This window comes from Penicillium canariense (assembly GCF_028826845.1).
Source record: "Penicillium canariense strain IBT 26290 chromosome Unknown utg000001l_segment0_segment0, whole genome shotgun sequence".
NCBI lineage: Eukaryota > Fungi > Ascomycota > Eurotiomycetes > Eurotiales > Aspergillaceae > Penicillium > Penicillium canariense.
In genome coordinates, this window is record NW_026622728.1 from 8,918,880 (window position 1) to 8,931,808 (window position 12,929).

The 12,929-nt window shown below is 52.1% G+C and overlaps 1 protein-coding gene across 1 annotated transcript; it reads right to left on the reverse strand.

Annotated features, from left to right (window-relative positions):
- Positions 1-262: 262 nt before the first annotated feature.
- N7482_003094 (histone acetyltransferase TRA1) lies at positions 263-12,080 on the reverse strand (the record flags this gene model as incomplete). Its single annotated transcript, XM_056685219.1, has 4 exons — positions 263-946; positions 998-11,704; positions 11,793-11,950; positions 12,029-12,080. The coding sequence occupies 4 exons, from the start codon at positions 12,078-12,080 to the stop codon at positions 263-265; spliced, it is 11,601 nt and encodes a 3,866-aa protein (XP_056548825.1).
- Positions 12,081-12,929: the final 849 nt, after the last annotated feature.

A 12,929-nucleotide genomic window follows, 5' to 3' on the forward strand; every position in this document is an offset into this window, starting at 1 on the left:
TATTGTATTAAGAGCTATTGTTCGTAGCTGGTAAAACATAGAACAGAAAAATCATACAGAAAGTAAGGTATCAAATATCATAATCCAGCAAAGTCAAGGAGAAGAAATCCTTCTCAACCCACCGAAGCGCCACGCTCAAGAAACATACACGCACACTCATGGAAGCAACCAGCTAGTCAAACCCCATCCAGCTATGCAATAAAAAAGCCACTTTCTCGACACTAGGGGAAACAGAAACAGGTCAAAGCAGAGGCGCTGCCGCTTAGAGGTACGGCATCCACAACGCATCGCACGAGGCCAAGTGCTGCGGATTCACGGCCCGCGAGACCAGATCAATCGTAGTCTGGTTGGCAGGCAGGTTGCCCTCGGGTGGGCTAGCAAGGCTGACAGCGCGGTTGACAATGATCTCGCTGTTGTTGTAAACCAACTCGCGCAGTTGCGGGACTCCCAGGTTGCCACGATGCTGAGCAGTAGCCCAGAACATCATTTCGTCGCGCACAAAAACGCTCAGCTGCTGCTCCAGCTCGTGCCGGGGCTCCGTCAGGCAGCGAGCGATCGCCATCATGGCACAGGCAAACAGACCCTCGGTTGCAATGGGACCCAGTAGGGTTTGGATATTGGGAGTGAACCGGAAAGGCACCTGCTCGGGGTTGTAGAAGATCGCCTTGGCCGGGTTGATAGTCGGGATCAACTCCGCACCCCAGATGTCGCCTGTCGAGCGCGACACCAGGATCTTGTTTGGGTACCGGTTGCCAATGTGCATCACATAGGTCATGAAGGCAACTGCCGCGTACTGATAGGCAAACTGGCGTCGGAACAGCCAGAAGTCTGCGAAATTGGGGTACGTCTGCTGGAAGTACTCCAACACCACTGTGCTAGGGACCCATTTGTCTTGAATTGCGGTCAAGATCTCGGTGCGAAGAACCTGCTGTTGATCGGCCGTACGCTTTGGAGTGTTAGCATTGGTTGTTAAGTGGGGGCAGGCAGTAGAACTCACGTTCTGCTTTGTCTCTGCCAGAGACCGCATACGGTCCATGGTAAAAAGAACCGGCTCATCCTTGTTCATGCCAACTCGTCGGCAGTAGTCTTCATATATACCCTGCATGGATATGTACGATGAGTCATCACGGACCAGACGAATGTGCGGTGCCAGCGGGACCATCAGAGGAAGATGGAAGTACAGATTGCGGCGCCGGCTCTCCTTGCGCTTGGCCAGTAGCCCGTTGAAGATTCGGAACAACTGAAGAATGCGCTCTTCGCGTCGGCAGTGGCGTGCTGCAGGATGTTGAACAGCGAAGGCATGGATGCTACCATCGTGGCCGCGGATCTTAAGCCGACGGTGACAGACACCAATACCCCGTACCAGATCCACATCGGGCAGGAAGCGATCGATGCGAACAAAGTCCTGGTTCTTGTCCTTATGAAGGAGGTATTGTCCGGGAACTTCAACTTCGTCAAATTTGAGGAAGCGGAACTCACTAAGATGCGGCGAGTAGCTCTCAAGGAATCCAGATTGAGGTCGGCGGTCGAGCTTCTCCTCGAACTTGTCACGCCAGCGACGAAGCTTCTGTATGTACTCGTGCATAGTCGGTTTCTTGACAACAAAGTCTGCCTCGAAGGATTTGCGAATATGCGCAGGAAGGATAGTCTCTGCGAACCGGGTGATATTGGCTTCGGTTGCAGTGGGAAGCTTGAAATCCTGTGCATAGGAGCCAGGCATTCGCCCCACGTACGCCAGTCCATCGTTCAGCAGAGCGACAATAAGACGGTAAGCATCCTCGTCGGGCGGGCACTTGAAGTTCTTGTGAATCTGGTCGACCATTGTTTCCATGGAGAGAGCAAGCAATGGGAACGCAGTTTTCAGGCCAGACATGATCTCGTCTGAGTACTCCCACGGCTTTCTGAGGGGCTCCTTTTCAATGGACTCTGTCGAAGAGGCGCCTTGGTTCTGCTGTGATGTTCCACTTTGACCTGGCACTTGGAGGTGACCTTGCTGTTGCTGTCCCTGGGCCTGGCCCGGATTGGGGCTTTGGCCCTGACCCTGACGCGGCGAAGCCTGCACCTGTTGGTTCGGTGGCTGGGCAGGAGACTGGCTCTGTGTTGGTTGAGCTGGAGATGGTGCTGTCGGCAAGTTCGCTACCTGCCCGGCGGGGGAGGCACTCGGGGCTGGAGCATTGCCTTGGGCCTTCTGCGCAGGAGAGGATGACGCTTCGCCACTTGTAGGTGGCTTGGTATGTGGTGAAGATCCCTGCTGGTGTTGAGCTTGTTGTCTGGCCTTGTTCAGTTTCTCCTGCTTTTGGTCATGCTGTTTCTTGATACTCAGCATGTCCTCCCGATTCGTGCGAAGGAGGAAGAAGAGAGCCTGGGGGTAAAGCTTGGCAATCTTTACCAGTACAGCCTTGCACAGACGCGCCTCGCGATGAGACAAGCTCGTGAGAAGCTGAGGGATAAAGGTAATCCAGTACCAGACAGGAGTGTCTCCCTTGAAATTTTCAAATGCGCTCGCAATCTGTCCTTCGTCGTTGTCCAAACTAAGAAGCCAGAGAATACGACTGAGCAACTTCCGCGACTTAGCGCTCTTGTAGAGACCTGCCGCCTCCAAGTAACAGCTAACAGCATTGCTAGCCAATTCATAGTCCGCTGGGTCAGACTTGAAGCGTTGGTCGCTGTACTGTCCCCATTCAGACCAGGCCTTTGCGAGTCGGAGATCGTAGTAGAGAGCAACTCCAAAAGCCTCGTTGGCCTCGTTGACATGGTCGAGCTTGGCAAGGAACATGCCCTTGAGAGTGTAGAACTCGGCCTTCTGCTGTGGTCCGAAGTAGTTGAGGTTGGTGTTGTTGATTACATCCAATCCACTGTTGAGTTCCTTAGGATTCTGGTAGTGGCACTTGGCCTGCTCCCGAAGCTTGAGGAACGCTTCTTGGATTTCGATGTTGGGCAGCGTGTAAATGCGGCTGAGCTGGTTGATGCAGACCTCAGGCATTTGGTGCTTTCGAGCCACGTGCGCGAAGCGGTTGATGATCCACGCCGTCTCGTGATATCCGCGGTAGGCGTAGGAGTTGCTGGCCACATTGTTGGTTTGTGGAGGAAGTAGACTGAGGTAGGTCTGATTGATAAGCTGGAAGATGTGCTGTCGCCAGGTGACAAGATCCTGCCAAGTGTTGATATCATCCCACAGGTTTGGTAACCGGTCCCGCCAGGTTCCAAGGAGAAGCTTCAACTCCGCCGACTTGGTGTCCAAGTTGCGCTCATTGGTCTGAGACAAGCTGGCGCAGATATGGCTGGCGTCATGCAGCTCAACCAACAGTTGGAAATGCTGCAGAATGGGAATATGGGCATTGGTGATGCGCTTCGGCAACTGCAGCCACTTGCGAATGGAGAGTTGGATAGACTCATCACAGACACTGTTGAAATCTTGCATATTCTCCTTCTTCATGTGATACTGGAGAAGGGCCATGAAAGCCTGGAAGAAGGTGCGTCGCGGAGTAGGAGCATCAGAAACAGATTTGATCAAGGACTCCAGTTGCTCTCGAGTACCTTCGCTCTGCCAGTTTTCAATGTTTCTCCACGCAGCCTCCAGTAAGAGATCATTCAAATTCTCGTGTTTGGCAAAATCACTCAAGATCTCCCACTGTTGAAGCTTCTGGGCGCAGATCAGCCAGTGATCTTCCCACACAAAGTATTCACCCTGCGAGAAAGGCATCGCTCCAGAGCGTGCCTTGATTTGCGCGTTTTCGTAGAGCTGCTGAGACTTATCCCACATTCCCTGTTGCTCGTAGGACAGCGCTGCATTGGTTTCAACAAACTTGCAACGGCGGCGCCATGTGCCATAAAAGAAATCGTCTTCTTGAAGGCCGGCGTAAACCTCAACTAGTGCATCCAGGTTGCTCTCACGGACGGTTGGGGTGTCGATAATCGGCTTGATGGCACTTTCCTCCAGGTATGTCGCGGCAGTGTACCAAGCGTCGTAGGTACGGCTGAGATACTTCATGACATGTGGAGGAACCTTGAAGCGCGGGCTGGCACGCACAACACCTTCAAGAAGAGCTTGTATAACGTTGGGCCGCTTGTCCAATTGGCGCTGGTGGTACTCGCGAGTGAGCAGAGTGACCATTCCCTTCTCAAGATCGATGCGATCATCCTTGGTCAAAGTAGACCAGAAGATAGGGAAGAGCGTGGTCCACAGCTTGTAGGCCACCTGTGGGTCAGTATGCTGGAGCTGAGATAGAGGCTCAATCAAATCGCGAACCCTGACGTCGCCGATGTCGGACATGAAACGCCTACGTTCAGCGACAAAAGTTTCTAGCTGGCTATCCACCATAATGTCGGGCTTTCTAGAATCCTTTTCGCCACCTGTAAAAAGGAACGAGAGAGGGTACAAGGTGAAATCATCTTGGTGGAGTCGAGCCGTGGTGTTCATATCAACACAACCAAGGACCAGGTGAGAGGCTTGGGTCAGCCAGAAAGAATCAGCAAGAGTATCCCAGTTCTGGCAAGTCAACACGTAGCTCAATCGGGAGCTTGCAAGGCGAGTCAAACTCTTATCGAAAATGGTCATAAACCGATTCCGCATCTCGACATCTTGAGCTCTAGTACCGATCAAAAAGGCATGCTCCAGTCTGACGGTCAACTCAGTACGGGTAATCTTGGAGTCCTCATAGATGCGAATGACGAGATCAAGGAATTTCTTCAGCATAGTCTGATCAGGCCGAGACTCGAAGAGCAACATCTTGTGCAAGACGGCTGTCTTCTCCTTCAGGGTGGGCCATGACTCGGTCGAGTGGAAAATCCAAGACTCAGCCATACCCAAAACCTTACTACACAACTTGATGTTCTGGGACCGCTCAACGATTGAAGCCAGTACGCTGAGGAATGGACGACGCTGATCACCAAGATGAGACATCCGAACGGAGATGAGCTCAATGGTCTTGAATATGAGATCAACACCCAACTCAAACTCCTGCTGATCAGGAACTCCTTCAGCAGGCTTCTGGCCCGTCTGAGGCTGTTGACCGTTCTGGTTGGTAGAGGCGGCAACGTGTTCTTTGGCAAGCTTCTGCGAGAAGGCCTTCATGACAGCAGGAATGTGCGTATCGATCTCGGCGGGTTTGAGCTTGGAGAGTGTCCAGAGCGTGTTCAAGCTGGCAGTGTAGTTGCTGGCTGAGAGAGTCTCAGTGGCAATCGCCGAGAGGAATGTAGCAAACTCCGACGGGGTGCTCTCAGTATCCATAGCATCTTCATCGTCAGGCTGATCGTCCGGAATGGCCTCGAGGACACGGCGAACGGGAGGCGGCAACTTAGGGGAAATATCCATATCATCCTCCAGACCATGCAAACAATCTTGAATCTCAGGGTTGTCAGACTTCAGAGGCTTTTCAAGGAGCTTCTGTATTGTTGGGAGACGAGCCGTAATCCACTCGTCAGGCTTGGCCGCAATAAGCACCCGCAAGACCTGCAAGGCGTTGACGATGGGAGTGATCTGCTTATCATCGGGCTTATCTGCCTTTTCTCCGGTTAGGATGGGCTCTGTCACCTTTTGATAGAGATCGATGTCCAGATCTCCCCAGTAGTCCTTCGAAAGCAGGTTCCGGAGAAGCTTGACAGCCTTGTTGATCATTTCACCGGTAGGAACAGCCGGCGGAGGTGGCTGCTTATTGGTGGTCATTTGGCGAATTTGAGCAGCGGGGACCAAAAAGCGCTCAGGAATGATGGTAATGAATGTGATGAGATACTTAATCAAAGTGCCACGGAGCTCAGGAGGTACTGTGTAGTCTGACCGTTCCCGGCTGGATGGGGGTCCAAGCGAAGGAGATGCGGAGGCTGTCTCCCGGGTTTCCTCCAGCTTGCGTTTCCTCGCATTCGGCGACTCAATAACTCCATTGGGCACGGTAGAGCTTGCTTCGGACAGCTTAACACGCTTCTCCTCCCAAAGCCAGATAAGGTCAATCAGGTTGAGAGCCAACTTCTTGCTGTCGTTTGAGGTGTTGGGCGGGCCAGCAATCTTCATAAGCGAGGGGACGATGAGAGGCACGAAATGTTCCCGAGACTCGTAGAAGAGACCTGGCTGTCGCACCAAAAACTGGAAGATGCTCATAACTTGTTGCAAATTGGCAGTCTCCTCGGCCAATATACGGCGAGGCCATTTTGCCCACAACGGATAACGCGCTTCAGGACCTTGGTTGCCGGAGGTCCGCGTGGGTAGAACAGGAGCCAAAACATCAAGGGCTTGAGTAACCAGAGCTCGCCCTTCATTTTGATGGGCTCTCAGCAAGGCAACATAGACCTGAATCACAATCTTGAAAGGTGTCTCATAGTGGGCGATGAAGTAGCTGATCAGTACGTAGGCGCCATATTTATTGATGATGTCCTCAAGGCGGATGTAGTTCCAGGCAAACTTGATGATGTCTTTCCGAGAGTCCTGCACAGTGTGGTGATGATACTTGATCAACAAGGCAGACAATTGCAGCAACTCCATGCGGGAATGATCGACTCCAGCTTGGCTCGACTCCTCGCTCAAATCAGCCAGTTGGGGCTTCCACAGGCGACTCTGGATGGATTCAGTCATGCTTTTATCCATCAGCTTAGGGGTATTTGCCGGGCTATTCCACGTGGTCTGAACGTCCATGGCAAATATCGGGTTTACCAGGTGGCGGAATGCATAAGTCTTGGTCTTCTGGGAGCAAGCTCGCTGACCGTAAAGGTCGAGGCAGCGCATGATGACAGATCGCCGGTAGTCAATCGATTCATTGGTGATGATATGGTTATAGACGAATTTGGGAAGAGCCAGCGTACGCTTGAACTCGTCGACAGATAATCCATCAATGACCTCGAACAGGAAATCCAGGTCGTGCGAAGCTTCCGCCAAGTAGACGGTAAAGATATCCATCAACTGGTCTTCAGCCTGCTCGACACGGAGACGCTCACCAGGAGGCAAGCTATCGCCTCGCAACTTCCGCTCCAGCTCTCGCCCAGAGGTCAGGAGCTTATTCCTCAGATCCGCGTGGGAAACCAGCCAACGCTTAGTGGAAGTGTATGAGCAAATGGAGTGTGCAACGTAAACACCATTGATTGCAGCAGTGTTCCTCTTCTCGTCCGTACCATCCTGCCCAAACGCGATTGAGGTGAAATTGTCGGTGTCAGCCACCACGGCATTGCGCAGAGCCTCACTCTCCGGGTCGGCTAAGATTTGTCCAAAGAAGCGGCCATAGCCCTCATCCTTAAAGCGAGCAAGGAAAAATGCCAAGCTCTCCTTCGGGTAGCGGTTGAGATACTTAACAAGAGGCTTGCGGAAGGGGCTGTGAGATGTTCTCCGCAGCTTCTTCTCGAGATCAAGAACCTTGTCGATAAGGTTCTCCATGAACGATGTGGCGGCTGGGGGAAGGAGATGGAAGATATTAAATATCGCGGCCACAATCTTCATGGAGGGATTCTGCTCGACAAGGCTAAATGATACTTTTTGCAATGTGGCATCATCTGCAATGATCTTCATATGGTCCAGAAGACGGGCACCAATCTCGACCTTGAAGTAATTGGTCAAGAGTGTTAAGAGGCGAGCCAGGCCATCCAAACCGGCAACACTTAGGCGCTTGGGATCCTGCAGGTTCATGAGAATCGGGCGTAGACCATTCTGGAGCAAGTCTTTCGGCAGCTTGTTGGTCTGGGTGAGAACATCCTTCAAACCAGCATTCGCAGCTTCGATGACCTCTGAGGCGCGCGAGTAGAGGGACTTGAAAAAGACGGAGATGATTCGGGCGCGACTAGTATTCTGCGGAGTGTTCGCAAAGTCAGGGAAATTCATAGCCATGGACAGGAGGCGTAAGCAAGCGACACGCAAATTCACGATCATGTCGGCATTCTTGAATTCATTCGGCTTGGAAGCAAGCGAGTCATCATCAGCGTCCGCAAGGGCGAGAGACTCCAGCATCAGTCGATTCAACGGCTCATTGAAGCTCACAATTTCATTGTGCAGGCTCAAGCAATAAGTGATGGCATCAATGAAGCCAATTTGCGTGGCGAAAGGCAAGGCACGCAGGGGCTTGTTGAAAATTGACTGGAGAAGGCGATCTCTAACAGGATGAATAAGCTCGTGCACTTCGCAGCCCAGTTCCACCTTCAAAGTGGCGAAGCAGAGCTTGGATGTCTCTCGAACATGCTTGTTCATATGGCCAAGCTCATAGACGAAAAGCCCGCAGAGGGAGAACAGACGGCTCTTCTCATTTTTGAGGTCCTCCTTGGGAATAAGCTTGCCACAGCGCTGAAGAATCAAAGTCATGGTCTCCTGAGACTGGACACGGGTGGAGGCAGGGAGGTCGGCGGGTGTGTCCTTGATGACATAAAGAAGAGCGCGAGAGAATTCAACATGTCGCTCATAGAGCCAAGAATCTCCGAGCTCCAGTTTGGTTGCCAGGAGCTTGATGCCCAAACTTCCACCAGCCTTTGTGAACCACTCTTCACTGTGGCAGCTATGACAGAACACCCTGCCTAAGTGCTGAAAGAATGGAAGCTTAGAAGCTTTCTCTGGAGCTCCAAACATGATACCAGCAGCTTCCTTCACGACAAGCATTGCCTGTTCCGCAGCCTCCCGAACATGGACGCTGTCAGACGAAAGGCACTCGACAATGGCCTCAGCCAGGACCCGAGAGTCTAGGTAAACTGGTCCCTCTCCGTTCGCCACATCGAAAGGCTTACGGTTGTGGCGGGCCTGGGCGAGAGCCCGGCCGACCTCGACGATGGCAAAATGTTTGCAAACATCGGCGACAAAGGCAGACGCAGCTGGCTCAAGTTCCGAGACGGTAGTAGCGAAAATACAGGCCTTGAGGAGCTTCTTCACCGTGGCTTCCTGCGCCACTTTTTTCGGGATAGATGCTGATCTCTCGGATTTCTCGAGAATGTCAACCATAGCACCAGCCTTGCCCTCAAATAGATCATTGGCGTGAAGACGAATCAGAGGAGCCAAGTCATCAGGAAGATTCTCGAATCCAATCTGAAGCTTGAGGTGCGAGCTCACCATACGGTAAGCCTGCTGCTTGTAGTAGATCTCCGAGGCCTTGGGTGTTGCTGGCTTGGATGCCTCCATGAGTTTGCCAATAGCCAGGTCGATACCAGTGTCCACAGGAAAAGGCCGCTTTTCGCTCGGACCAATAAGTCGAATGTCGAAACTTGGGTTGTCATCGGAGTACTGTTGGAACGACAACTCCGGTGGGTGGTTCAAGAACTTGCGGTTACGACCACCTAGCTTTCCGAGGATGCGCATAGTGGTGTGAGCATGAAAGTGGTTGTATGGGTGGGGTCGGAGGTGGTCCCAAAGCGCAGTCATCAGTTCGTCCATGATGGGAGACATGATTGGATCGAGGTAGTCGGCTGTCAAGTTGTCCACGCAAAGCTCGAGTGTGCGAAGACCTTGGCCGACAAGGTCAGAATCGGCGCGCAAGGCAACCACAATTGGTCGCATGAGGTAACTCAGGTGAGGCAGAAGGTGGCTTAATCGTGCAGGAACGGTCAAGGTCAGCTCAACGTAGAGATCCCGCTCCTGGGGCTTCCGAGCAGCCAGTAACAGATTATTGAACGTTTCCAGCAGCATCTCCAAAAGAGGAAGAATCTCCTTATAAAGAAGCTCGAAACGTCCACCGCCAATACTACGGAACAGTGAACGCAAGAGAAGGAAGTAGTTCATAGGTTCCTCGGCCGTGACTGACAGCTCAATACACTTGGTGACGATCTTTGTCACATGGGGGTGAAGAACCTGCTCGTTCTGCACAGAGAAAAGGGTCACAGCCATGAACGAAAGCTTGAACATCCTGAGGAGAATCTTCGCCTTGGTCATATCCGAGGTTCCAACCTCATGGATACGCTCCATGAGGTACTGCAGCACCATTCCTGAAAATGCTGGCGAGGTCGCTTCACTGGCGAGGAAGAATTGTGGAAGGTGCAGTAGAGCCCCATGCTCAAACATGAGTTCATGAAGGTAGGGGATTTCCGAATGGAAGACCTCGTGAAATGTTGCAGTGTCGATGCAGTGGAAGACAGTGCCGAAGCTTTCCAGAAGCTCTTTCTCTTCTCGTGACATGGGAGCTGTGTACTGACTAGCAAGGAAGTCGAATGGAGAAGAATAGTTCATCTCAGGGGGAGACTGGTCCACGCCGTAGTAGCGGAAGACACGCGCACCCTCATGGAAGAGCTTCTTGATGACCCGAACTTCCTCGGCATTGTACCCATAGGATACCTCGGACCAGTTGATGGGCACACTGTTGGGGTCAATCTGGATATCGTCTGGGTTGCAGTTCTTCAACTGGTGGAAGATGTTCTTCAAGCCGTTAATTAGGTTCCTGAAGAGGAAAATGTTGTCCGAAACAGGGTCTCCGCCACGGTCGCGGGGGCTGGAGGTCTTGATCGGAGACGCAGAGAAGATGTCAATTTCATCCCAGTCAGGCGGCTGGTCCTTCTCCGCAAGGTAGTTTTCGGGGCTTGGTTCGTCCTTCCGAGACTCCTTGTAGGCCTTAGACACCTTCACCGCATTGTTGAACTGATGGTTCATAGAGGCGAATTTGTCTCCAATAGCATCCAAAATCATGATCAAGAAATAGCGAGCCTCGCGCTTATCCTCAAGCTTGGAAATCTTCTCGGCCATGTTCAAGAGCAGCTTGGCACTCATCGTTTGGAAACTTGTGCCTGGGAAGTCATCATGCAGGTTCTTGGTATAAACTTCAACAGTCCGACGGATTTGGTCACGGCTAAGATGATCTCGAACATGGTGGATCAGATCGGCAAGCATGCTATACGCCAAGGGGCGCATAGTCTCGTAGACGGTGAGGCCATCACCGATAAGAGTGCGCTCGTCGAGAAGTTCATCGATCTTCTCGAGGAAGATCTTTCGATAATTAAAGTTGATGATATGTCGGATCGCCACAAGCAACTCCTTCCGAGCGCCAGATTTCTCTCGAGGACAATCTTGGAGAAGTCGGACAACAACGGATGGCAGCGTGGGAAGAAAATCCTGCAGTTGGTGGGCATATAGGCGAAGCAGATAAGCCAAAAAGCTCATTGTCTTCACTTGGGCAGTAATAAACTCCCCAAATGCCGCGCGGTTCTTGATCTCTTTGCAAACCCCAGTGAATATTGTGCCCTGGTTCGCAGCATCTGTGTGTGCCTTTTCTTGCGGTTTGGCCTGCAGAAGCAAAATCGATTTGATAAGCGGCACAAAAAGCTTGACATTCTGCGCAACTGAAGCGCGATGGGTTTGGAAGATTGAAACGACGATGATAGGGCATTCAGCTAGAACCTTGAACGACTGCATTCCCTTCAGGATCACATTGCTTGCCTGCTGGTCAGGGCCCAGGTCTGACACAGAGGTGGCAGGAGAGCTCGGTCGAGGAGATTGGAAGTTTGGTGCGCTGGCGTTCGGTGTTGAAGGCATACCGGATGGTGTCGCTTGGTTAGGAGTGTCGAAGGTATCCCGGACCACCTGATCCATGGTCTGGAACATCTCTTGAATGAGCTCCAAGAAAGGCTGCACCCGTGCCGCGGTAGCCTTTGCCTGATTTCGCTCCAGATCCATGATTGTCTTCATACACAGGACCGCATTTTCTTCGTTCTCAATGCGCGCGAGGTCCATCAACACATCCACCATGTCCGCAGCGTACGGTTCGACATCGGGGGAGGCTGTCGGTAATCGGTGAAGGGTTTCGAGGATACAGTTTCGGAGTTTCTAGACAGTATTAGAGAATTGAATATTCTGCGCGAACGTGACCATTGAAAGTGATTGCGCCCTCAATCAGGCCGACGGGCTAGCTCACCTGCTCATATGACATGCTGAAAAAGACTGGATCTCCTTTCAAAATGGTTTTGAAAACAGGCCATAGCTTTGCCAAGAACACGGGGTAGCTTGCTCCCTGGCAAAGCGGCTCGATGCTGTCGCGCAGCTCCGTTGCGACATTTGCTCTGACTTTCACGTCTGCGGCGAGCAAAAGCTGGTCAATAACGTTGCGGGTTCAAGGATAGTAAAAGATGCATCAGTCCGATAAACACATACCCAGCTTCTCATCCCCCAATTTGCTGGAGTAAATATCGATATTGCGCTCCATGGCGGCGATCAAGCCCCTCCGAAGGGCCAGTCAAGGAAACAAGACTGCAACCACGGCCAGGCCCAGTGGCCGCCTGATATATCTCCAGCCCGCGCAGCGTTCTCAAGTCAAAATCGTCGGGTCATAAGCGAGTAATGGGGTTGAATCGAAGCACTGCGGAGGTCGTGCAATATCCTCGAAAAGATCGATCGGAGACAGATGGTAGAGCGAGGCTGGGGATTCGTCAAGTCATTTAATTGCAAAAGAAGGATAACCTAGTCCATTTGAAAGATTCGCTGGCGGCAAGGCACGAGAAAAGAAGGAACCCCGTGGGGGAGGGGGTGGGAGAGCTAAGGTAATTGGGAGGATTGGAGATTGAAGCGCGCGACCTGGCCCCGAACAGAAAGCGCAGGAGAACGCGGGCTATCGCAGAGACCCCGAACGAAAGACTAGTCCGTTTTAGGCAGTCCGGCACCGGTTGTTCCGCACCGGTTTGCGCGCGTCTATCAAGCGATTAGACGCGCGGGTACCCCAGGGGTCAGGGCAACTCACCAGAGAGGATATATAATAGGTGGGCGGAAGAGATGCGGGGAGTTTTACTTGTGCTGCTACCTAGTTCAATGTGAGGCTAAATAGGAAGTCCAACATATTACAAGCAATTAACACCCACCTAAGAGAGGCTTGCTGTCGCCTCTCCCGGATACTCTACGATACACTTCGGAAGTCTCATACTAGGTATCACCCTCAACACACAGACCAACGGCAGATTTTGCCCCGGTCAATTACACATCTACTCTTGTTAATAGGTCCTTTGCTACCGTGTAAAACGCTTTTGCCCCGGGCGATATCATGTCTCAGTACTGGTCTAAA